At 45.3% G+C, this 27,586-nt stretch overlaps 1 protein-coding gene across 8 annotated transcripts in view; it reads right to left on the bottom strand.

Moving 5' to 3' along the window:
* The window catches only part of NCOA1 (nuclear receptor coactivator 1), a 346,176-nt gene that overhangs the window by 121,632 nt on the left and 196,958 nt on the right, over positions 1-27,586 (bottom strand). For all 8 annotated transcript variants that reach the window (XM_075923291.1, XM_075923289.1, XM_075923293.1 and 5 more), the window contains 2 exons: positions 18,690-18,795; positions 10,351-10,517 (listed from right to left, as the gene is read on the bottom strand). In XM_075923291.1, the coding sequence (XP_075779406.1) occupies positions 10,351-10,517; positions 18,690-18,778 (256 nt within the window). In that variant the 5' untranslated portion in view covers positions 18,779-18,795. The remainder of the gene's footprint in view (positions 1-10,350; positions 10,518-18,689; positions 18,796-27,586) is intronic.

Genomic DNA, 27,586 nt, shown 5'->3' with positions numbered 1-27,586 from the left:
TCCCTCCTCAAACTCAGTCATGCATCCCAGTAGAACAGAGTTGTACCATGTCTCAGAGCAAACTGGTAAAAGTTGGTCTCTCTTTATGGAAGGGGACTGTTGGCGCCTTACTAAAACTCAGTTGGAGTTTTTGGTTGGCCAATTCCCGGTACCAAAAGAGGACGGGTCCATGAGAAATCAGGGCCCTGAGATTGACGGACCCCAGGGACAATGGGAAGAAGCCAACACCCCAGGTCAGCCCGATTGACAGGATGGACAGGACAATGGAGGAATTAGGAGGCCAGGTCCCGTCCTCTGTGTATGCTGGGATATTCTGGGTCTGAGTCAAAGAGGCGGAGAGCTAAGAAGAGTAGCAAGGGGTCCAGGCTGTACTGAGGAACAGACCTGCAGTGACAGAGCCGGAGGCCTATACAACCCACAGAGCGCAGACCCTGTGCTAAGAACAAGAAGTACACCTTCAGCGACAGAGCCAGACACACACAGCCCAAGGAGTGCAAGCTGCACGGAGAGGCAGACATACAGTGACCAGAGGGGTCAGAGGAGCAAGCAAGGAGCTAGAGGCTGGCAAAGCAACAGTCTGCAGCTGGGTGTGGTGAGCAGCTGGGACCAGCAAAGTGAGGGGAGAGGCTCTGGGCAGGGAGACACCACCAGCCAAGACTTGGAGAGGTATTGTAACTCCAGCTGGGAGAGGGGTCCTGCTACCTAGAGCCTGAAGGCGTGTAGTCACTGCCAGAGCAAGCATGTCCAACCTGCAGCCCCCCCCCCCCCCCCCGCAGCACAACCAGGGCCTGAGAAAGAGCCCTGGGACCTATAAAGAACAGACTGTGAACTGTCCTTACACTCTGCAGTCTGCTGTTTCTGATGTCCCCGTGCTACAGAGCAGGACTGCATGTTCTCATTTAACCTCTCTCATTTTTTCCTTATTCTTTTCTTTTTAATCAGTTGCTGTTTAATAAATGGTATTTGCTTTGAACTGTATGTAATGATCACTGGGTCAAGAAAGCATCCAGTGTGAAGAGAGCACCCCGAAGTGGGGACACCCTAGCTCCTGCCCTAAATAACTACAAGGTCGGGGATTAAGCCCTAGAAAATCTGGGCCCAGCCTTGTTGGGATTTCGAGGACTCTGCTAGGCAGGAGAGTGGAAGGGGAGCCCTCAGGGTCAGAGAGGCTTTTGGGGAAAAGAAGTGGGAGCAGGGATTCAGATCTTTCGCTGGTCCATTTCACCGGAGTAGTATAGAAGCCAGGAAAGTTCCCCACAATAGCGGGACCATTCCCCTGCTTACATTTATTTGGCTGTAGGGTGACCTCACCTGGAACAATATGTTCAGTCCTAGGCATCTAGCTGCCAGAAAGATATTGACAAATTGATGGGAGCTCAGAAAGAGCACTTAAATCATTGGGGTTGGATTTGTGACGGAAAATTAAATAAGGATGAAGCTGTCTACAGCAGTGTGGGTAAGCAAGGATATGAGCGCAATCAGCAAACATTTGAAGGTTGTAAACACCAAGAGGGCAGAAGTAATATGGATAAAACATTATAAAACATAATTTCTACTGTACAGCAAAACAGTGCCTCACTGACATTAAGTCATCTCTTCCTCCCCTCCCAGTTGATTTGCAAAATAAAGACTGATTAAATCTCCAATGCAGGACCCTCTTGGATGTAAATCCTGCCCCTCTAGCTCAGGTTTTAAGGATTACTCTCTCAAGCATTGATACCTTATCTAGCAAACTCATTTAAAGAGAAGTGGAAAGACAAAACCCTGGCTGTGATGACTTATTTGGGATTGTTCCTGCATTGAGCAGGGGCTGGACTAAATAACCTTCTGAGGTCTCTTCCGACCTAATCTTCTGTGATTCTATGGATCTCTGTGTTGGACCTATGAGGGACCCAGAACCTTAATGGGTTGATCAACATTTGACAAGTGCAGCAATGCTATCAAAGTTCTTTCAGGGGTCCATCATTCCGACTCTTGGGAGTGTTTCTGCATAGCACTGGGCAATGTGACCACTGTGTGGTCCCACATTCATCCAACGAAAATCTCCCCAAGACTAAACTCATATTATAGTACACGTTTCCTACATTCTTAGGGATGGAAACTCCAGACTTCTGAATCAATCCCTGCTAAGCCTATTAAAAATATTATGTTCAACAAGACATCTGGATTCGATTATTTTTTTCCCTCTTTGCTCCAATGTTATGTGTGGCCCAACAGACTGAGGTGAGCTTTTGTTCTTGTCCTTGTTCAGGGGACTTCACTCAAGCACTCCTGAAGGCCTGAAAAGCAGCATTCAAAACATTTCACTAACTTAAAAATCTAAAAACTTTTGAGGGCCAAATGAGTGCTGAAAAATTAACTATCTGGGCCCTTCCTCTGCTGCATTTATTGCTGTCTTGGCAGATGAATTTCAGGTTGTTGCCACAGCCGCAAACTGCTTGTTCTGCCAACTGTACATTACTAACATTGGAAAGTGTCCAAACCTAGGAATCTTTTCTAAAAGCATTTGCTTCATACTTTAAATAACGGCCGACAGGCGAGCTGGGGGATGGGAGGGAGGGCTTAGCTGATCTATGTAATGCATTTACAAGATTTCCTGCCTCCTTTTGGCTCCTCCACCATTTTGTCGGACAAAAAGTAGTAAGATCCTGCAGAGACGAAGATGATTTGGGGGAGGAAGAATCGTGGAGATGTGACCTCTAAAATTTCAGGGGAGGCAATCTCTTAAAGGCTGACAGTGGGAGAACCGTTCACTATGAGTGAACACTTGGCAACAAGAGGCTGAATTGTAGATTGTTTCCATTCATTATGAGCTTACACCTGCTGGCTCCCATAACTTCACAATCTGCAGAGAACTCTGGTAAGTGCTCTGCACTCCGCACAGGCTTTCATTTAGGAATTTTCTAACAATTTAAAAGGATTTTGTCCCCTACTTTTTAATTTAGCTTCCCTCCACCTCTGCTGCCCTGTTTGCAGGCTCGATGTAACGTTTCTCCTTTCCCTATCAATTATGTTCCCTATTGGGCAGATTATTGTCATTTGTTGGGATTTTTTTTTTAAATTGAGTACTACAACAATAAAACGGATTAAGGTTTGTGTATTTCCCTGTGTTAGTGTTGTGCTATTCACCAAAAATATTACCAGGTATGTGGCCTAGCACCCTTATCATACTCTGGTCTTTGCTGGCACACAGGTTAAATTTCACAAGTGGGCTTCCTAACAGATAGCCAACTGATGTTCAGATGATCTTTTAGGTGCATGTTTGGTTTTTTAGAAATGTGCCCTGTCTTGCCCATATACACATATCTATATATAGAGATTGCAACACAAAGCACGCTTTACATCCCTCCATGTCCATTTGAACACCTGCATGTGGGACTGGGATTTGGAATTCTTGTGTTAACCAAAACTCATTGCAGTGCACTAGGAGCAGCAGCACTGGAATGAAGAGCGCATAACAAACGCTCACACATTCTCTTCCCTCTCTCTCAGACGTGGGTGTTGTAAAACTAATTAATTCCTTAACATCTCACCACTGCCAAGTGGGTATGCTCCACTTAAATGTCTTGATACCACAAATGTGCAGCTTTTCATTCAAGAGAGCATGTGCACGCAACACACTCATATTAACATATTAACTCATTGGGCTCCATCATGATTACAGATGGATGTTCATCTGTCCAATACATTGCAACACATCAAGTTGATGATTTGCCTCAACCAATGTAGTCCTTGCACCATTCTGACATAAGATACTCCACTATTTTGCATAAGCATCAAGTCTCATTCCCTCCCCTAGCCCTGTGGCCTTAACGGTGCTCTTGGCTGCTGCCGCATAGCCGTGGCACCAAGGGCTGTGTGCTTGTGAGCACTTTGACCGAGCTCCTGGGTGCTGTCGTGAGCTACGCTAGATGTACAGTAAAACTCCGATGGTCCGGCATCTGATGGTCCAGCACCATCAGGAACCCGGAAGTGCTCCGGGCAGCCGGACCATTGGAGCTGCTCTGCCCCTGGCTTCCCCGATTCAGCCACTGCTAAAACTGACCAGCGGCTGAATCGGGGAAGCCTGGGGCAGAGCAGCTGGAGAGCTGCCAGGTAGGTCCCATAGCGCTGCTCCTCAGGGCTGTGGGACTAACCCGGCAGCACCCCAGCTGTCCCCGATTCAGCCGCTGCTGAAACTGACCAGCGGCTGACTCCAGGAAGCCAAAGGCAGAGCTGCTCTGCTCCGGCTTCCTGGAATCAGCCCCTGATCAGTTTCAGCAGCGGCTGACTTGGGGACACCTGGGACAGAGCAGCTGGGGTGCTGCTGGGTTGGTCCCCTCAGCGCCGAGGTGCGGCACTGCAGGGACCAACCCAGCAGCGCCCCAGCTGCTCTGTCCCAGGCGTCCTGATTCAGGCGCTGCTGAAACTGACCAGCGGCTGACTCCAGGAAGCCAGGGGCAGAGCAGCTGGAGTGCTGCCAGGTTCGTAGGGTAGCGCCGACCCTTGGCGCTGCGAGACCAACCCGGCAGCAGCAAAGCTGCTCTGCCCCAGGCGTCCCCAAGAGCAGCTGGGGTGCTGCCGGGTTGGTCTCACAGCGCCAAGGGTCGGTGCTACCCGACGAACCTGGCAGCACTCCAGCTGCTCTGCCCCAGGCATCCCCGATTCAGCCGCTGCTGAAACTGACCAGCAGCGGCTGAATCAGGGACGCCTGGGGCAGAGCCGGACTATCGGAAGGGGGGGCTATGAGAGGTCTGGGGTGGCATCGCCCCCCCCAGACCCCTCATAGCCCCCCCTTCAGATAGTCCAGCATATCTGATAATCCGGCACCCCCTGGGTCCTAAAGGTGCCAGATTATCGGAAGTTTACTGTACTCACAAGATGTATGTGACCCTTTTCCTCAGGCAGAGCTTTGGCTTTCCTTGCTCTAAACAGAGCCCCACATAAGTTCTTTGGCTCTACGCCATTAGCACTGCTTCCGAAGCAAAACCAGAACCTAATCAGCTGACACCAAAGCAATTTTTTGACGGGGGCTATATGGAAATAAAGCTATGGGGTGAACAGAAAGGAGATAAGGAAACAAACAACACATGTGTAACAATCAATACAAATACAATGATTGAAAAAGCATCTCTTGACCCCAGCACAAATGTATTGGAATTTCAACATCTCCCAGTCACGTTCTCATGCTCAACGCCTCTGCAATGAAATACTAAGAAAACGCAGAGGGGGGATTGTATTTCTTCAGCAGTGTGGTGCTGTACCAAATAAGCTGGTAATACAGAGCAAAGCTCAAGGAACAATATTTTAAGTAGTGCTTGTCCTAGTTAATGTTCAGCCCTGCTGTGCAATGTCAAGAAAACTAATGAATACTGAAGTGCCAGTAACTAAGAACCTCTTAAGTACTTACACACTATGAAATTCTTTTCAGATTTCAGCCATAACGTGAATGAAATCTGAAAACAGTCTCTCTGCTTCTTCATGATGACACTACAGCGAAGTAACACACAAAACACTTAATCATAGATGAATGTTTCACAACTGCCTCCCTCCCCTTTAACTCTATGGAGCCTGCAGTCTGCATTTACACACTTGAAATAATAGTGCGGAAGGAGAATCCATGCCAACAACTCCTGCACATATAGCTTCAAATGGTGTACTGTCCGAAGAACTACAAGGATAGAAGTTAGGCACAAGCCAAATAGGATATTTACGAAATCTTTAATATCTGTTACAAGGCAACGTTATTTAATTCTAAAAATGTCCAGCATGAGTACTGGGAAAAGGAAATGGCTGAAACTTGGGCAAGCCTGTCTTACACTGTTGCTAATGGGGAAAATTCACCCCTGGGTAAAGGGACATGTCAACAATTGTGTGATGGTTGCCCATACTGGATACGTCCAGAGAAAAATGCATGAGGTGCTACAGAGTGAGCACAGCTGACAACTATAGAAACTCATGTCTTCTGCAGAGTGGCACTGAAGGGGACCTATAACACATACTTGTAGGTTCTATATGTGGCACCCATGCCAAGTTCTGTAAACCCTTTGGATTTAGGTGGTGCATATACTTTGGGCTGGAAATCTGCAAAGGGGTCAACTTCCAACCCTGAAAGAATGCTTCAAGTGTCTTTCATCTGAGGACCCCAAAGAGCTTTTCAACCAATAAATTGAGCCTCACAAAGGTGAAGGATAGGAGAATTACCTGTCAATAAAATGAAGGTGAGGTAGGCCTTTTTCAGCCAGAAATGATGCTTCTCTTACTTTTGTATATGGTGCCCAGGCACATCAGTAATAGATGGATTAGTAATACTTAGATTCATTTTACAGATGGGAAACCCTGTGAGAGGAAGTTAAATTAATCGCTCCGGGCCACACAGCGTGAGCATATGGCAAAAGTGGGCAGCAAACCCATATCTCCTGACTCCCAATCCTATCCTATGCTATAACAGCTAACTCACTGCTCCATGGCCCTAGACCTTCTAAACTCCTTGGGATGCTAAGCAAAGTTTTTATTTATTGGCAAACTGACATAGAAACACCCCCTTTTCTCTTTAAAGACCAATTGATGTCATGTGGAAAGCTTGGATAAAGCATTCTATTCAGAGAAGCATTATGAATGTCTCCTTCCTCTCTTGAAACAACTAGGGCCACTGGCACAGAAGTTGGTCTTTAACAAGCTTACCATTTCTGATGCTTACTCCTTGCTTAAAGTCACATAGGAGAAGCCTGGTCTAGCAATACAAATTGCTGGGAGCCTGGAAATAATTCTAAAATCTAATCTCAGCTCCAAAAGCCAGGCCCTCAGCCTCTCACCCTATCTGTCTTTAAAATGGGATTACTGAATGTGTACCCACCTCACAGTGACATCAGAAAGTCATTAGTTAACAAGCCTGATCTTGTAAACGTCACAGGGGAGATTAAGAGAGATTTTCAGCTTGGAAAAGAGGAGACTGAGGGGAGATATGACAGAGCAGTGGTTTTCAACTCGTTTCAGTCCACGGACTAGCATGTCAATCAAAAAATTTTCATGGACTACCTTCTTTTTGAGACATGATAAAGAGCAGACATTGAACATTTTGGTTTTAAATTTATTTCTAACAGATTTTTAGATTCTCTTCTCACTGACAAGCTTTTCAATGTTTGGAGTGGTACTTGATAATTCACAACGAATATCGCTTTCCACTGCAAGCCAATTCCTCTGTTTGCACTTAATGTGCAACAAACACGAAAATCCAGTCTCATACATATAAGTTGAGGCAAAATGGCAAAAGAAATCTGACTTGTGTGCTGACAGATTTGGGTAACTCCCGGTCACGCTGGCCCAAAATTTCTTTATAGTAGACTGCTGGTACACGTCTTGAGCCACAAAATCATTTTTCAGATCCAAGAATTCCTCCTGCAGATCCTCTGGAACACTATTAACATCTGTTGTAAATGGATTCCCAATGAAAGATAATCCATCCTTTGTCCTGTCCACCTCCAGAAAGTATTGTTGGAATTCGTCTCATAGCTTCCGTAAATGATTGAGAATTTGCATCCGAATGGCTTCCTCTTCTCTGAGCATGGCATCCACATGTGGAAATTGAACCAAATTATTGCCTTCAACTCTTACGATCCAGAGTTCCAATTTGTCAAGAAAAGCCTTGATGATGCTTTGGTGAGAGAACAGATTTGCACCTTTTCCTTGCAGCTGAAGATTCAGTTTGTTCAAGATTCCAAAAATATCAACAAGATACGCAAGTTCTAAATTTGACTGCGTCACCATATTTCAGAATTCCTCTTTCCCTTGAGCCTGGAGAAATAAATTCAACTCCCTCTTTCAATTGAAAAACTCTGTTGAGTACGTTCCCTACTGACAATCACCGTACAGAAGTATAGAACAGCAACACATTAAAGTCGGAACCCATGTCCAGGCAAAATCTTTTGAACAGCCTGGTGTTCAGAGCCGAACCCTTTCAAAACGGTGTTCAGTTGATCCGGCAATGTTTTTGGCACCAAAGCTTCCCTATGAAGGGAGCAAAGAACTCCGGTTACCATTGGAGCACGCTGTTTCACCAGCGTTTGGAAGCCCGATCTTGAGCCCAGCATGGCAGGTGCACCATCAGTGTGACACCCACAAGATTTACCCAATCCAGACCATGTACTTCAAAGAAATTGTTAACAATTTCCATCACATCCTGAGCCTTTGTGGTGGTATCAAGAATCTTACAAAAAAGAAACTCGTCTTTGAAGTCTCCCTCAACCATATATCGTGCGAACACCAATAGCTGAGAGCACGATGAGACATTGGTCAATTGCATGGCAAACAATGTAGACTTATTTCATCCACAACTTGTTCACTGATGTTCTGTGATATCTCATTTATCCGTCTCGATATTGTGTTGTTAGAGACAGATATATCAGTCAGCTTCCTTGCTGCTTCCTCGCCAAGAACAAGCCGCACCATCTCTTTTGCACAGGGAAGCACAAGTTGTTCTACAATGGCATGAGGCTTCTTGGCCTGTGCAACTTTGTATGCAACAATGTAGGAAGCGCGCACAGCATTGCTTGTCTTATTGTAGAATGCGCTTGTTGGGTCGAGGCGCTGCCGTTTCAGACCTGATAACCGCCACCCAAAATAATCTTCATCCTTTTGCAACAAGTTGGGGTGACACTTTTCGAGATGGAATTTCAGCTTAGCCGGCTTCATTGAGTCTTTCCCCAAGATTCTGAAACAAACACCACATTGTGGCAAATCCACGCCTTCTTTTTCTTGACAAGTGACGCCGAATTTGATGTAGTTGTGATGACGTGTCGGAGTTCCCTGACACTGCACCCCCGTAGTAGCAGGAACAGATTCTGCCAGCAGTAGAATAGCGAGGTTTTATTGCTCCTCCAGGATACAGCACAGCATAGATGTGGTGTGTTTACAGGATTCGGGGACAGGGTGTTTCAAACCCCTTGGGTTAGGGGCCCATCACCCCTAGCCCTCAGCACCAGCAACCTCAGTCTGTCTCCCTCATGGTTTCAGCCCCAGCCAGCCACTGCCCCTTCACCCAAAACCTGGTGTTGGTCTCCGCCTCCCTGCCTTTGTCTCTCTCCCTGGGAGGCTGAGCCTAGGTGTCTGGGTTAATAAACATTTGGATGAGTCCGTGAAAAATCTCACATCACAGCGCAGGGGGACCCCAGGTTACAGAGCAGACAGCCCCCCACTACACCACAGTAATCCTCCGAATACTTGCACTTGACATTTCTTCCTGTCGTTGCCATTATAAACAAACTACACCACACCTGTAAAACAGCACATGTAGCACAGGACGAACGACACAGCAAACGCACAGCACGATGGCAGAAGCTACACTGATGCTCAGAGCCTCAGACGGAAGTTGCAACACGACGCGGTTGTGTCCTAGGTGACGCTATGGATGACACACTGCGTGCTTGTGAACACGGCATGAAACAGCCTAACGGCGGTGCCTGCTCCCACCGGGTGACTTTGGATAATGTTCCTGTGGATCACCGAAAAAGTCACCATGGACCACCAGTTGAGAACCACAGTGACAGAGGTTATAAAATCATGAGTGGTGTGAAGAAAGTGAATAAGGAAAAGTTATTTACTTGTTTCCATAATACAAGAACTAGGGGCCACCAAATGAAATTAATGGGCAGCAGGTTTAAAACAAATAAAAGGCAGTTCTTCTTCACATAGCGCATAGTCAATCTGTGGAACACCTTGCCTGAGGCGGTTGTGATGTCTAGGACTATAACAGGGTTTAAGAGAGAACTAGATAAATTCATGGAGGTTAAGTCCATTAATGGCTATTAGCCAGTATGGGTAGGAATGGTGTCCCTAGCCTCTGTTTGTCAGAGGCTGGAGATGGATGGCAAGAGAGAGAACGCTTGATCATTACCTGTTCGGTTCCCTCCCTCTGGGACACCTGGTATTGGCCACTGCCGGCAGACAGGATACTGGGCTGGATGGATCTTTGTTCTGACCCAGTATGGCCATTCTTCTGTTCATAGTCCTGCTCAAATTAATGGGAATGCTCATGAGAGGAAGGATGACTCCTGTGTGCTGGAATTGGGCTCAGTGCTGGTAAAGCACTTCCAGGATAAACCAGCTAAATACTCAGCATTAGTGTGCGCAGATTTAACGGATCGTTCTGGAAATGAAGACGTCATCACACACAGAATATTACGACAAAGTAATAATCTTTAAGAACAAATGAGACTTTCTTGCATAGAAATGTCTTACAATAAGAGGGAGGAAAAAAAACTGTACCAAAAGAGAATTGCCTCAGTCATGGTTATTGTTTGTAAACCGATGCTGCAGATGCCACCAGAGAATGGTCTTCCCACCAGGCTCACCACAACAGAGTTCAAGTCTTACCTTGTTCCAGTCTCTTCATCTGCTGGATCTGGTCAACCGTCTTCTTTAGAATCTTGCATTTGTCTGGTTTGACACTCAGGGTGTCAATGTCCCCAATGTTTGCCGACAGCAACTCCGCCAGCTCCTCTAAGTATTTGTTCTCCTGCTCCCGGCGTCGCTTTTCGTTGCTGTGACAAAACAAAACCCTAGGTTAATGACTTTCCCACAGCTTCCCCTAAATAGCTGTGTGGGTTCTAAAAGGCCCCCAGAAACTTTTCTGCTTAGTGACAGGCCAAAGCTGAAATCTGAATGTCTGCAAAATGCAGGATGATTTGGTTCACGTGCCCTGGACTATTTTTATGTGGAACAAGCCACAGAATGAAAGCCCAGGAAAGATGCAGTACGATGCAGACTCAAGTCATACATTCCTAGAAGAAGAGATTTTTTTCAAAGAAAACACTCAAGACTCCTTGCTTATTTCAAACACAGAACTAAAAACCTACAGAGTCACTTGCCTTGCCAAAAGCCAGCGTTCAAGCTGATGCAAAGCAGTGCTAACCTCACACACAAAGGAACCCCAAAGTCCACTGAAATCAACTAAAAATAAAATTTGAATCAACAGTGGCAGGATTCGGGCGCAAAGCAGTATGGCTATTGGTGTCATCCCAACACATGGTAACAGCAGCTCTCTTTCTCGAGATCAGAGCCAAAAGAGAGGGCCAAACACTTGCCCATGAACTCTTTCCCTATTGCAAAGCTCTGAGATGTGGACAAACTGCAAACAGCTGGGCTGTAACTTGGCTCTCCTAAGAGTCACTCTGGAGACTAAAACATATTTCTGTGCCAAAGACACTGTGAGCAGGAAAAGAGTATAATGAATTGCTCTGTGTGTCTCTCACTCATTCCCTCTCTCTGACACACACTCCCCCCTCTCTGTATCACAACCCTGCTACTGCATTGAATTAGAACTGATCAAATGTGCATTCTAGGCCTTATACTGCTAACAGCTAATAGAGTCTCTTATAGAGACTAGTAAGCAAAATATACATACACTCACACTATTTGCTAAACAACAGTTCTTATAAAAATAGTCAAATCACCTTCCTTGCAATCTTCATAAGGACCCAAAATAATTAATGATTTCAGAAAATAATGTCTAAAAATAGTGCAATTAACAAGCTGATGTGACGTGAATGAATGAGGTCACAAACAGGCCATAATTTTGAAACTGAATTAGAACAAACAATTTCCAGATAGTAAGAAAAATGCTATGAGCTATAGCTCTAGGATGGAAAGAGGCAGGGAAAATTAAAAGCAATATGGTGGGTTTGGGGACTGAAAATTCTCTAAGCATCTAGTCAAGTTCTGTCTGGCCATTGGAGGGTGTTGTGCAGAAGAACACGCTAAAGGCTGCAAAACGTGGTAGCTCCTCTGTTAAAAGTGGACACGTACAAAATGCTTATGACCAGCACACAGCTAGCAGTACCCCAATATGTCCGCAGCTACCGCACAGAGGTTATTCTATCCCAATATCCAGTCAACTACACACCCTCCTCTCTGCGCATATGCCCATAGGAAGCTCTATTCATGTACTACACAGATGTTCTGGGGTTTACAGATGTGTTTCTTTTCCTTAGTCAATTCCAACTATATTACATTTTTCTGCTAGCCCTGACTGGTGTGCACTTTCCTTAGTCCTCTTCCCTGTGGCTTGAGCTTTCTGTAAACAACTAACAATTGCACACATACCTACGAGGATCATCATGTCCCTCACCCTTTTGGAATTCTGGCTGCTCCCTGGTGCCTCCATTAGACTGAGGTTCACACCTTCCTACAACCTGCTATTCTCTCTACCTCCCCAAACTGCTGCACAGAGGGGCTGAGAAGCCAGCCATGCAGGAGAGTTAACTTTCAGATTCAGCTGATCAGCAGATCTCGCAGAAGAATCTGTATTTTGAAAAAAATCAACTACCCAACTATGGGCACCTTCATGGTGTGGAGAAAATGAATAAAATGTTTGGTCAGGTCCCCACAGGCTTGCCAAATCAATACAGCTTAGATGAAGTTGAGCTCTCTGCTAAATGAGAGGTCAGAAGTGTCTGGTAGGCCTTTTCAGGGAGATAGGCAGCACTGCCCAGGAACTTTTATGGGATGAGATAAGGATTGGCTGTTAATTAAGGAGTACATACAGTCCCAGTCTTTTTCCCATCAGACAGCTGACAATGAAGTCACAGTAGCTACATCATCCAAGCAAACAGTTAAATGTTAATGTGAATAGGCTAGGGGCAAATTTGATTTCCAGCTTCTGCAAAATTGTTGGGTGGGTCTATCCAGGCTCTCTCTTATCCTCTTTTTGTAACTGGTCTCAATGAAAGCTGAACTAACTTGTGTTCTAAGAAGTGACCCACTTACATCAAGGGAAGGACTAAACTGCACCCAATTAAATTAGCTCCAGGGATCTAATGCACTTGACGGGGACCTGGAGGTACGTGAAAGAGGACATCTATCTGAAAAGTGTGATCTCCCCTCCTCCACTCCCATATGAATTTCAAAGGAGATGTTCTATTAACATACATTAACCACTCAACAGAGTGCACTGTAAAGAGTCCAATAAACATTTTTGGTAAGTTACCAAAGAGAAATATATGAGGCAAGATGTCAAAGGTCTGACTGAGATTTTATAAGGCAAAAAGGGGAAGTTTGAATTAAGGAAAAAAAGAAAAAGAAAGAAAAACTACAAACAATAAAGATCATAAGAACGGCTGGACTGGATCAAACCAAAGATTCATCTAGCCCAATATCCTCCCTTCCATCAGTGGCCAGTGCCAGGTGCCCCCATGTGCAAAATCTGTGTACAAAAGCAGCTACAACAAATCTACTGGATCACTTTATAAGCAAGTCACAGAAATATGCCACACTGAGCCATGCAGATGAATAGTGAGCAGAAACCAAGTTCAATGCAGTGAATCATTTTGTAAAACATTCAGACTCACTCAGGTGGGTTCTCTTTGCTTATTAAAGGGCAGGTAAAATTCTCAATAGACTCAAAAAAGTATTTCAGTGAAGGTCAAATTAATTTCCTCCCCTCTTTGCAAATCAAAAGGGAAAACGCAGAAAAGCTACTTGTTGTGGGTGAACTCATTTGGTGAAAAAAAACCTTAAATGCCACTGTTGCTGTGGCAACTTTCAAGTTGTAGGAGGGAGAAGAGACCAATTTTCCCTACATAGAAGCATCAGGAGAATATTATAGCAGTGGGCTGTTCTTTATGTATCTAAAGTATCATCACAGTAACTGTTAAACCATGCAGGCTTTTACACAGGAATTCTAAAATTCAAGCATCTCTGTAGCATTCTATTCACCAGCCTTTGAACAAGATGTGGAGCAGGAAGTTGTCTCTGCCAGTCATCAGTGGAAGTTTAAACATCTCATCAGCACTTTCTGAAGAGAGTAGGCTATAACACCAGGGGACGGACCAACATCCCCTCTCCTGGTGAAACGCACTCCAGTGTCTAAACCTGTGAGTAAGCTCCTAGTAGCTGGCACAGTTGCCTACAGGTATCCCAGTAAGCACACTGCAAAATGCCTTCAGGTAACGGGGGTGTGAGCGGTCTACTTAAATCGCAAAGAAATCACACAATTTTGGCAGGTTGGTCACGGCAAAAATAGCAATTTCTGCAGGTGTGTTTGACATCTGTGAAATTTTCTATTTATACTGTGACCAACCCATGAAAAACGTGATTTCTCCACAGCACTTCTCCAACTGGGGGCCCAGACATGCTTATGAGGAGGTCAGAGCATTAGGAGAATGAATGTTACTGTATTAACGATGTGAATAAGTAACCAGTTACCCAATAAGCATCACTCTTACTGGGTCATGCTTACCAGGTAACAGTTAACCAGTTTCCCAGAGCAGCCTGCCATGGGCTCCAGCCCTGGCAGCCAGCCCCAGTGAAGGTCTGGGAGCCGGTAGCCAGCCCTAGCCCCAGCACAGGAGCCGGGAGCAGGAGCGCCATGGGCTGGGAGCCTGGAGCAATCCTCCACCCAGGAATCCATTTAGTCGGCTAATTTGTTAAATGTTCATTTAACCTGTTAATTGATTAATCCCTTCTTGCTGGACGTTCTGACGAAAGGGAAGGGGCGGGACCTGGAATGGACATAAGCCAACACATCTCAAACAACAACGGTTACGAGGTAAGTAATTGTTTTTTTTCTTCTTCAAGGGCTTGCTTATGTTCGTTCCATTTAGGTGATTCCCAAGCTGTGACCACGGGGGAGGGGTCGGAAGCGAGAAAGAAACCGACTGCAACACAGCCCTGCCGATGGCTGCATCCTCTCTAGCCTGCTGAGTGATTGCACAGTGGTTATTAAAGGCATGGACCGATGACCAGGTAGCTGCCCTACAGATATCGAGGCTCGGTACCTGCACTAGAAAGGTCGTAGAGGAGGCCTGGGCACTAGTGGAATGAGCAGTGATAGGAGGAGCTGGTTTCCCCACATAGTCAGAGCATGTCTTAATACATGCTGGGAGGTCAAACCATGAGGACAAACATTGAGCCTACACTGAGAGGCCCTTCATCCTATCCGCTTTGTCCTGCCTGAATAAAATGCAAGCGGTCTCCTTATGTCTAACGAGTGTAGTGCCTACTCCTTCCAGTCTGCGTGGAGTTTGGGAGTAGAAGACGGGTAGGAAAATGTCCTGTAACACGTGAACAGGGACACCACCTTAGGCAAAAAGGCCAGGTACGGGGGCAGCTTCCCTTGTCCTTGAAGAACACAGTGTCTGAAGTAACGGCCCTCAATTCCGAGACCTTTCTGGCCAATGTAATGGCCACAAGGAAGGCCACCTTCCAAGAGAGGTGAGACAGTGGCTATAGGCTTGAACGGGAGAACAGGAGACCAGTGAGCATGAGGTTCAGGTCTCATTGGGGAATGGGTTGCCTAACCTTGGGGTAAAGTCTGTCCATGCCCTTCAGAAAGCACTTAACTATGGTATTCACAAGCACTGAGCTCCCACAATCCCCTGGGTGGAGGGCTGAGATAGCAGCGAGATGCACCCTCACTGAGGAGGTGACCAAGACTTGCTGCCAGGTAATCTAGGATTACTGGGACAGAACCCGAAGGGGGCCCACTCCTCTCTGAGCCACCGAAGTGGAGAATCGCTTCCACTTGGCTAAATAGGTTGCCCTAGGGGAGGGTTTCCTACTTTCCATCAGCATCCTTCTGACAGGATCCGAACAGAGAAGCTCTCCGACCCTCAGCCTCGGATCTTCCAGGCTGTGAGGTGGAGGGGCAGCAAGTGTGACTGGCACAGGTAACCCTGATCCAGCTCCTGAGTCAGCAGGTCTGGTAGGAGTGGTAGAGTGATGGGGTCCCTCTATTGACAGCGCCACCACGGTGGTATACCAATGTTGCCTCCGCCACACCAAGGTCACCAGACTCACCAATGCTGTGTACTTCCATATAACATGAGGTTCTCCTGAGGGTAAGTGGGAAGAGGGGGGGCATACAGGAGATAAGGGGGCCACAGCATTATCATAGTGTCTCCCACCAACCCTAGGCACTGGTTCAGGTTCGAGCAAAACTGGCAGCATTTCCTTTTGGCCTCTGAGGCGAACAGGTCCAAGTGGGGAGTCCCCGACCTGCAGAACCTGCCACATCCTCCTGAGAGACCACTCATGGGCCGAGAATGACCTGCTGAGCCAGTCCGCCACGGTGTTTTGGGTCCCCGGCAGGTAGCGGGCCTGGCGGCAGATCCCCTGCACAATGCAGAGGTCCTAGAGGGCTAGAGCTCCCTGACAGAGTGGAGAGAATAAAATATCCCACCACCACCCTCTCGAAGACCCACCAGTCCGTAGTGATGGAACACAATACACGGTAGAAGAGGGACAGTCCATTTATGAAAAGACGGTCTAGGAGTGGGGCTGCTGATTCTCCCTTGGGCACTACTTCAAAACCCTGACCTTGGGCCCTGGGTCTTGTTTGAGGGTCCCGAAGTTTGGTCAGAAGCAGACCACAACCTCCTCTGGTTGGCCCTGCTATTGTTGCCCCATTCTGCCTCCTGTTACCATCCTGTCTGGGGCCCTGCCGATATGGCCTCTGCGATCTGGGATTCAAGGAGCACCGTTGCAGGGCTGGGGTGCATTCCCCCCAGGAGAAGCGAAGTGCAAAACCTAACTCTACACACCCACTAATGTGATCTATGCCAGCAATGCCCCTCTGCCATGTGTACTGGCCAAACTGGACAGTCTCTACGGGAAAGAATTAATGGACACCAATCAGGTATCTGAAAAGGCAACACACAAACCTGTTGGAGAACACTTGAACCTGCCTGGGCACTCATCAATGGATCTCAAAGTCACCGTGTTGTTTCAGGCCAATTCCACAAGCCAAATACACAGGGAAGCCTTGGGACTTAAGTTAATGAAGTTAACTGTAAATGAAGTTAACTCGGCTACCCCCTAAAGCTTCATTTACAGGTTTGGGACCCATCACAAAGGTGTGAATAAAGACATTACCTAGCTAGCACACTGCCTTCCACAGTCTAATGACTTAAAATAACAAACAATGGGTCCTTAAGAACAATTTGCACCTTCTCTATCAGCTTCACTTAACATGAACACTCTAAATGACTTTGTTCCCCTTTTTCCCTTCCTTCCTCCCTCCCTGCCCCCCATTTATTTTGGAACTGGACCTTTAATACTCCAGTCATCTGAAGAAGTGGGTTGTGCCCAGGAAAGCTCATGACACCATCTACATGTTTTGTTAGTCTTTAAGGTGCTACTAGACTAGTCGTCTTTTTTAAGTTTTTACACCAACCATCAACTAACTACCAACTGTATTTACAAAAGAATGAACTATTTACAAGTAATTAAGAAAAGGTGTCACAGGCTGGGAGGGGTGGAGGGAAGTGCCAGCTGTTCAAAATGACTGGTGGTTCCCACTGGGCACCGCGCACCCCTGGCAAAGCAGGACAGGGGGCAAGGAGACAGACCTCCCATGCTCTCCCAACCCACCCACGCAAAGTCTCCTTTCTCTGGCACGCAGTGCTTAGAGAGAAACACCCCTTCTGCCTAAGGCCTGCCCCTTGCAGGGCCCACCCATCATTGATGAAGTGCCCCCCCCTAAAAATTATTGCCCACCCCTGAAGTAAGTGCTACCAGAAAAGTTGGAATTACTGCAGTTTACACCAATTGTGGTGTTTGATTTTTTTTTTTTTTAACTGAAATGGCACAGCAAGGCTATGAAATCAAGCCCCGACTGGAATTAGGCATTGTTGGAAGGCCTGGAAATTCTGTAGAAGATTCACTGCTAGAGGAGAGAAGAGGGATTCACTGAAAAAGTGAGGAACAGGACCCTGAAGTTAACAATCATCTGTAGCCTCTTTCTTAGATTATTAATATACTGCCACTTTATATTTACAGTGTAGAAACTGTCACATCTTCACTCAAATACAAAATGTCCACCCATGTGAAAGCAAACACTGAGCACTGTCTCTGCAAAGATGAGCAACACAGCTCCCTGGGTCTCAGTGACACACACTTAACAGTGGCTCTAGAAATGTAAAGCGCAATAAACTCTTTCATAACAGAAGTTGCACCAAAAGAGGAAATATCCAGACCTGGCCAATTCACACCCGTGACAACAAGGGCCACACACAGCATGAGAGCCATTTTAGCAACTGTGCTCACAAGTACATAAACCAGGATGAAATACATGTAGGATTTGCCCATAACCAACTGGCAACATAATGAAAAAATGACTGGGAAGCTACACACACAGTCGATTTCCAGAGCAAGTTGAATGATGAAAGAAGCGTGCTCTTAGGGCTGTTTGGACAACCATATGGAAATGACTATATTTTAGACTAAGGGGTCTCCTGAATGTAGCATGGTGTAAAAGAATTTAATCTCTGAGGTCTCTGGAACCCAACAAAAATACGCATGGCTTGGACCCTCTGTGAGGCATAAGCCTGGGGCTGACCTGAGACTTTGACACCCAGCTTTGACATCCACAAGCAAAAGAGCCATCCCAAACTCAGACCAAGAAAGCCCTCTTGGTATCTCCCGGTGGTACCACCAAGTGCTCTCAATTTATAAATCAGTAAATTAACTTTGATAATGAGCCTGTAGCATCAGTTGCTACTGAAAAGCAAGAGGAGCAGATGGGAAGTTATATTTCCATCATGTTCCCTCTTCCACCGCAGCCACCGATAAAAGCAGAGCTGAGTTCTGGTGGGAAGTGTGAACATTTATGAGCAGATGAAACCTGCTCCATCTGCTCAAGCAGACGGGGCAGAACGATGTGGTTAGAATGACAAAGTAGCCATGTGGGAGAAATGGATTAGGAGCAGCGCACGTACCTCTGGGCCAATGTATCACAGGGCGACCCCTTCCTCTTCCGGGAATCAGGGTTAGCAGGGTCTGTTGAACTATCCCCAAGGCCACTCATGTTGAGCTACTTTGTACCTGTACATAAAAGAGACACAAATCAGGAAGCTGACAGCTTACAACCAGGTAATAAATGATTCATACACAGGAATGCCAGAAAGCAGGAATCCGGTGACCTCTGAGTAGGAAACTAGTCCAGCAGCCAGTTCTTATTGTTGAACAGCTTCTCCCTAATCTCTCACCAGAACATGTTACCTTCTCCAATTTAAGTCGTGTCCCACCACCTTGCAAAGGAAGTTTCTATAGAAAGCGTACCAAGAGGAGAAAACAGACCATCCATATTGCCATCTTAAAAGGTCTCTCTCACACAAGCTCCCTCTTGCTATATCCCCTTTCTTCTACACTATATGGAGCTCCTTCCATTTCCTCTGCCCCTGTAGCTTTTAAATCTGATTCCTGTATCACTTCCAATGCCCCTGCCTTCTCTGGTTTTTCCCCAATACCCTCAAACAATAAGGTTCCGAACAGAATGCACTACTCTAGATATGATCCTCACAGAGCTATGCACACGGGCAGCAGCATCTGTCTTGTTCATATGAGAACACCCTCTATACAGGGGAGAACGGATTTCTTTTTTGGCAGCGACACACACTATTAGACGATTTTCAGTTAATCCTTTAGCCCCCCTTCTCTGATTCACGGATTTCTAGATAGCAGCTCCACCCCTTCACATTTGCATCTCTGCTACCTACTGCCCCCTCCCCAGCCTATGAGTTTATATTAATTGGCAATAACTCATCTTGTTGGACGTAACATTTCTCCAACAAATTCTTTTAATCTCCCTCTGCAGATGGATTTCTGTGTTTGGTATCTCCCCTGTTTTGCATCAGTGTGGATTAAAAACCTTCCACTAGTTCACAGGATCCCAGATTATGGCTGGTAGACCACGAGGTGACTGGTGACATGGCAGAGGGCTCCCCTTGTTTCCAGCTCCATTAAGAGAAGCTCTGTTAAAACTATTAGCATTGACCCATGAATGCAATTGCTATAGATTCTACAGCGATGTAATGGGATTATTGACGGAAGGAGGTGGAGTCCATGCGAGAGGACACAGAAGAGGCAGGTGTACTTCAGACACGCATTCTATTAAGATGTGGTCTGCTGAAGGAAAGGATTTGCAAATCCCTGTCCAGTAGCTTTAATACTACCAAAGCCCTAGGCACCTATGTCATGGACTAAGTAGGGATATAAAATCCCATTTAAAAAGTTAACTGGTTAAACATTAAGTTTAACTGATTAACCGGGATCCTGAAAGCAGGGAGCCTGGTGGGAGCAACCCCCCCACTCATGGTGTGATCCTGCGGGTGCAGTGCAATGGGCTGCTCTAGGCTGCCAGTTAATCATTTACCCAGTAAGCACCACTCTGTAAAGGAGGTGCCTACCAAATAACCAGTTAACCCTTTATATCCCGAATTAGGCGCCCACGGTTTTATATGCTGTACGTGCACTACAATTAAAATGATCTCTGCCCCAAAGAGCTTACAGTCTAAGCAGAAAAGAAGAATCAATGGATGGATACAGCTATACCAGGGGTATACAAGGAATCAGTGAGGCAACACTGATCAGCAGGATACCAGTGATCTCCCTACACCAGCAACGTAACTGTTCAAGTTTTCTGTAGACTTCAGAGCAAAGGAGACTTTTAAGGAAGGATCTGAAGGACAAGAAAGTAGCTTTACAGATGTTCACAGGCAGCTCCTCCTAAGGGTGAAGGGCAGCACAGAAGTAAGCATCAAGGTGCCTGTTTAAAAATGTAACAAGTAGGCATGGGATGCTGGCATCAAAGACTGATAGAGATGGAGACTGACATCTCACTGCTGAATCAGAGATGATAGGTTATGTAGAATCTTGGAAGCAAAGACAGGCATCTTATATTTGATACACTAGAGAAGGGGGGAGGGACAGAAAAGAGAGGATAACACGGCCAAAGTGATGGATTAGGAGAATGATCTTTGTAGCATCATTCTCAATAGATGCGAGTGGGGCAAGACTGCATTTGTCAAGACCAGAGAACAGGATGTTGCAGTATTCAAGACACAAGATGATGAGAGCCCAGATAAGAGTTTTAGATATATGGATGGATAGGCAGGGCCATATTTTAAGGAAGGCTAATTAGCTTTATTTCTAATACTGCTAAAATCCAGGCAACCTGTTCTCTTAAATTATTATGCTATTTTTAAAAAAGTGGTGCAAGAGAGTCTTGAATCCCATCCATCAGCCCTTTCTTTAAGAACCAAAGGCGAAAGTAAACGGATATGCCCTGGTGCACAGTTCCAGCAAGAGCTGGCTGGGCTGCGGTAAAAGCCAACAGGAAACTATTGAAAGAGCTGGCCAGGACCCGGGCTGCAATAGGACAGTACCCGTAAGAAATTTTAAGTTACTTTCATCGCTGCTAATAACCACTCAGTGACACAAACAAATTCCAAAACATTCCAAAATGACAAAAACCCAAATTGATCAGGTAGTAATAGGGGACTTTAATTACCTGGGAATCTGTCAGGAAAAACATCACAAACGACAAAATTTCCAATATGTTCTTTGTAATGTATTGGAAACAACCTTTTGTATTGGAGGAGGAAATAAGCAACAGGAACACTACTGCAAACTTGATTCTGACCAACAAGGACGAATTGGTGGCAAACTTGAAGGTGGAAAGCCAGCCTGGGTGAAAGTGATCATGGAATACTAGATTTCATGATTCCAAGTCAAGGGAAGGAGTGAGAACAGCAGAATAAGGACAATGGACTTCAAATATGCTGATTTCAAACCACTCAGAGTTGCTACTTAAAGTCCCATGGGAAGAAAACATAATGGAAAAGGAATTCAGGAAAGCAGTAAGGGAGATTCAGGTGAAATATTAGGAAAAACTTTCTAGCTATAAGGATAGTTTACTGGTAGATTATGATAGTGATAAATCCAAGGGCAAGAAATACCTACCTATGTATTATTCAAGTGAAAAGCCACACCGATACCGTATATACTGGCGTATAAGACGACTTTTGATGTTAAAAAACATCCCTCAAAAATCGGGGGTCGTCTTATACGCCGGGTATACAGCTTTGCGGCTTTGCAAAGCCTCGGGGGAAGCCGGCGGCGGGGCATCCCAGGCGCCTGGGCTGCCCCACCACCGGTTTCCCCCGAGGCTTTGCAAAGCCGTGGAGGGGCTCCGGCAGCGGGGCAGCCCAGGCACGCCGGGGCTGTCCCACTGCCGGGGCGTCCTCAGAGGCTTTGCTCCCGGTGTCCCTGGTCTGCTGGGGACCGTCTCCAGCAGACCAGGGACACCGGGAGCAAAGCCGGGGAGGCAGGGGGGCGCTGGGGTATAAGACGAAACCCTATCTTTTAACTAAAAAATTAGGGGGTCGTCTTATATGCCCAGTAGCCTTATACGCCGGAAAATACGGTTACTAAATCACCACACCTTCCAAGGGAAGCTGTGGAATCCCCATCACTAGGGATCTGTAAGGACAGGTTAGACAAATACTAAACAGGGATGATCTAGGTTTAAATGACCGTGCCTTGGTATGGAGGCTGGACTAAATGACCTTAGGGCTGGAAGAGTCCTCAAACACTTCTGCGATTCTGTGACACACGTACTCAGCTTTGCATGGCTTGACAAATCAGCCAGATACTCTCAAAGGGTCAGATCCGAGAAGATTCCAATCAGTCTCAACTTCCAATGGCTTCATAAAGTTGGGCTCTAAGGCAGGGGGGAAGGGGAGGCTATTTTCAAAAGCACTCACTACTGAGTCCTTTTGAAAACCTTACCGTACATTTTTAAATGTCTTTTATGCATGCACCTTTCAAATCTTGTGCGATATGCTGATGAAGGGAGAGTGAGCATGCCTCTCTGTCTCCTCTCCAATAGCCGGTCCCTTAGAGGATAATAGCCTACTACTGCTACTGTTAATAAAGTTTCTCCCTTAGCGCATGTAGTAGAGATGTGTGCTACGGTGCTAAAGAACCTGGATTCAAACCTATCTAATGATTCATTGTGCTTGTTATGTATTGGTTAAAACATCTATTCTGAAGTAAATGATGTATCTGTATTTAAATAGCAGTGCCAAGAGAAAACATTCTTTATGCAGCATGCAGTCATTTTTCCTAACGTTTGCGTCACTATTACCAAGATGAAAGCTGTTCCTGAAATCTTTTCAGCAATATTAGCATAACCAATCAATACTTCTTCCTTTGTGCCAGCCAGAATGAAAAGCAGAGTCAGTTGTCCTAATTCATGTGAAACGAGAATAATCAACAGCAGAGAAACTCTGGTCAAACCAAGAAGCTAGCTGATGACCACAGATCTAATTTTATTCCTCTTATTTGTCAGACTTGAAAGCAATGTCAAAGCAAATGTAATCATAAGAAAAAAAACCCTCTTTAAAAATTAAGGACTGGAAAACAAACTGCCGTATCATCTGCTCTAGTTATAAGGGTTGTTGTTTTAAGATAGAAATTTGTTGTTCAATATTTTAAAATATTTCCTTTACAAAAATTGATGTACTAAGCATCTTTCCACCCTTCCCCCTTTTTAACAACATACTGTTTATTTATGCTGCATATACTTTAAGAAAATTAACATCAAGAAACATGACACCTAAATTAAGTTAAAAGTTTAGCAACATCCACGAAGCCAGGAAACTGAGTTCTGACTACTATTGTGGCTAATACAGGTCCTGATCCTGCAAACACTCGTTAGAGTAAAGTTACTCAAACAATCAAGTGTTTTGAAGGACTGGAGCCACAGAATGTAATCTCATCCCTCCCACTGGAGCCCTCTGTTACAGAATTGTGACCTTGGCAATATCTTCTTTATGCCCAACAGACTGAATTACGGACAGAATTGCAGCCCGAGCTGAAATTCTTGGCTTCAGTTAAACTCTTGATGTAATATATTTGTCGTTTCTTTTTATTATAAATTCAGTTTATTTTGCAGCAACACTTGCCAAGGCTGACAGGCCAAAAATTTAACTTGGCCTAAAAATAACTCCAATGGTTTAGTTTAAAAACGTTTTGACCCTGACAGCTCAGAACAAGGCCTGCAACACTTAGCATGCCAAATACACCATACGATGATGCACCATCCCAGGGGGTTGTGCGCATCTGAGATGCAAACATGTGTTGTCCTTGCTCTGCTCTGTGATCAAAGCATTGAAATTTACAAGAAACCTGATTTCTGTAAAACGACAGTATTCTGTTGGCTCACAAAGGCAGTCAGAAGTAGCCAAAGGGCAGGATGATGTCAGCAAAAAAAAAGCTCATTAGTTCTAATTTCTTTAAAAAAACATAATGCAAATTCTCTGATGCAAACCTGCCCAATAACAGCTCCTTTACCATTGCTAAGGTTAACCACAAAAGCAATAATGGCAGACTGGGTAAAATGTTGCCTTTTAGCTGTTTGTTTTATTTACCTACTACGGTTCCTTTGGAGCTGTCTTCAGCCACTGCATGAACATATATTATACACTACATCAATACACAGAGCGTTTGGGTGCCCCCTCCCTTTAACTCCCCACTCGGAGTACATAAATGGAAATATCCTAATGAAAACTTCATTTCGTGGAGAAATTTGCATCTCTGCACTGGGACTGGCTGTTCTGAAACAGAACCACATTTGGGCTTCACGATATTAAGTGAAGACTGTTTTCAGCTCGAAAATTCAGCTTCATGCAGGTCTTACTTGGAATTCCCCAATCAGTGGCCAGCAGTTGATTCATCTGCATGGGAGCCATTGTTTGCACCAGGTACTAGACTTGCAATTGAAGCAAACTCAACAGATACAAATGGCAGCTCTCCTTATCTCCACTCGCTTAGCTAATGCTACCCACAGTTGAATTGGCGCTACTCTCAAATACTGACAAAATCTGAGGTTTAGGAGCAGGAGCATTTGCCCTGGAAAGTAGATGGTCTGAACACACTCTCCAATCCCCAATTATTTCTTATATACTTGTAATATAACTGCTCCAACGATCCCCTAATCAGGCCAGATTGTGCCAGACACTGTGTGCACACGTACATACGCACACGCACGCACACATGCAGAGTAGGGATGTAATAGTGTAGTGGATTAACCGATTAGCAAAAATTTATAGGTTAATGCTATAGACTGCATGCATTTTCCGCTCTCCCCCGCCTCTCCCAATATATTTTTTAGCAGGCTGGCCAGCAGCTCGGCTCAGTTCTGACTCATGCCGGGTGCAGATCCTAACCCTGCTGTGGCTCTGCATTTAAAGTATATTAGGAGCTGGGTGGACAGGCAGCTCAGCTCAGTTCCAGTTCCAGACCCCACCCCCTGCACAGACAGGCCTGCTGCCACCCCGCACTGCTGCCTCTTTATCAGAGACAGCAGCACAGGGCAACAAGCAGCTGGTCCACAAGAGGAACATGTTTTTAAACTGGTTCCCCTTGCGGACTAGCTCCCACCTGGCACCCTGCGCTGCTGCTGCCCCTGCCCCCAAAGACTACAGAATAGTCTAACTGATAAGAATTCATGAGATTACTCGACTATTCAATTAACCAATATTTAACATCCCTAATGCAGAGCAAGGGAGTTTTTCTTCCAAAGAGTTTGTGTCCTAAGAAGGAAAGAAAGAGAGGTGCAGAGTGCTGAAGCAACATGACCAAGGTCACATAGAAAGCAGTGGCAGAGCTGGGAACAGACTACATTATCTGATTTCCAGTCCAGTGCTCTATCCACTAGCACAGTTCCTTTCAACAACCAATCTGTGGACTGGCGCCAGTTCTGGAGGTCCCCCTAACAGAGTTTACGAAGGGACCATTCTCTAGTATCAAAAATATGTCGAGTACACTGTGTCTCAGGCCCTGCATGGCACTAATCCATTCCTTTACCCATCAGAGTTCATTCTGAATGCCAGTGAGTGTGCTAAAGGCATCAAAGGGCCCTTAGTTTCACACTTGCACAGAGATGCTGACCAATCCTTAATCCATCCACAGCATTGTGATAATTCTATAATTTTGCATGCTCACAATTTGAGCACTATTTATCAAAAATATAATAGTGAAAAAAGATCATTACAATTGTTGGGACGTATGCTGCCTTTTCATCTACATATCTCAAAAAGCTTCACAAAGGCATCACTGGCTGCATATGAGGAAACTGAGGCACGGTGCACCAAAGATCCTACAGTGAATTAGTGGCAACACAAGGCACAGAATATAGGTGTCTATTGCCTTGTAGACCTCTGTCTTTATAGTTCTGATAGAGCAATTTCCCCTGAGAGTGGACACTTTCCCTCACAAAGCAGCATAAAAGTATGTTTAATATGTATCACACTTCAACAACTGGGAGACTGAAACAATTAGTAAACTGCTTTTAAGAAAATGTTTGATGTTAGAAAAGTCCCCTACAATGCAGTTATTTATTATCATTAAAATATAACCCATCTGTGCACATGCAGAGCAGACAGAGGCTCAATTAGAGATAATTAAGAGCACACTTAGGATGCCACAAGGACACATCTATATTGTCCCATTCATGAGTACATCATTAGTTGCTAATCTAAGTACTCAAGTCTAATGAGTTGTTTTTTTTTATTGTTGGATTGGTTTTTTTTTGTTTTGTTTTGTTGGTGTTTTTTAACCTCCACGGGCTACAAAATAAACACTGAAGTTCTACACCGATGCACAAGAGGTCACAGGTGAAAAATGATAGGCAAGTCACTAAGCAAGCTACTTCCCTGAGCCAGAAATGGCATATTATTCAGTTTAAACCATTTCTTTTTCTGATCTTACATACAAAAATAGCACCTACGCTCCAGGATAAACAGCCCCAACTTCAGCCGCCAAAGAAAACAAATATCATGCTGTTTAGTGCGATGGGCCTCGAGGGAATCGATGCATCCATATGCCACTGGTTCAGTGAATGGCTAGCAGAGAGTTCTGATTTCATGCTAAGTCCTGTTTTATTGTTACCTCATTCCCTGTTTCTCTGTCTTGTTCGCCTATTGCAGCCTAACACCTAGACTGCAGATGTCAGACACTGACTTTGAGTATTAGGAGGATGCTGACAGATGGAACATTGGCTCTGGTACATCATACAGTACCTCCAAAGAACAGTTTGAATAAGGAAAAGCTGGGGATTTTGGCAACAGAATCATCTTCCAGGCCCGAGCAGAGAAAACAGCAGCAAAAGAATCAAGCAAGCGTTCTCTTTCTCTACAAATGCTAGCTGTTTTTGCCAATGAAGTATTAGAGCATACTGTATCTCTTCCATCACAGAGCTTATACAGGCATTCCTCAGACATACCACACAACTGATTCCTGAAAATTGCATAGTAAGTCGAACCTGGTAAAGTCAAGGACTGTCTATACGGAAAAGCCTGGAACATATGCACAGGCTAATTTTGCATGGACTTCTTGAAGAGAAAGATGGACAGAGGACACACTGAACTGCAAAGCTGTATCCAGCTGCTTTCAATGGCCCAGAGTGTATCACTATCCATCACCCCCCAATATCACTCCTCTATTGTCTCTGCACTACCCAGGGGCCTCTGCTCAATGCTCTACCATGATGCCAAATAATCAGCTTCTCTTCATTAAAACCATTACCTCATTAATAGGATGGTTGCTAGCATATAGTTATTTAAACAATTAACTAATAAGCCCAGGCTTATTGGTTAAGCCTAACAACTATGCACAACTCCCCGCCCCCCCCTTTGCTGCCTCTGTATCAGAGGCAGCAAGGGGGGGAAACTGGTTCCTATGGGGAGCTGGCAGAAAGGGGGGGGCAAGAGCCAGTATGTGTGGGGAGCCAGCTTTTAAGCTGGCTCCCCACATGGTCGGCTCCCGTGGA

The sequence above is a fragment of the Pelodiscus sinensis genome, chromosome 3 (assembly GCF_049634645.1).
Source record: "Pelodiscus sinensis isolate JC-2024 chromosome 3, ASM4963464v1, whole genome shotgun sequence".
Classification (NCBI taxonomy): domain Eukaryota; kingdom Metazoa; phylum Chordata; order Testudines; family Trionychidae; genus Pelodiscus; species Pelodiscus sinensis.
This window is presented reverse-complemented; position numbering and strand designations above follow the sequence as displayed.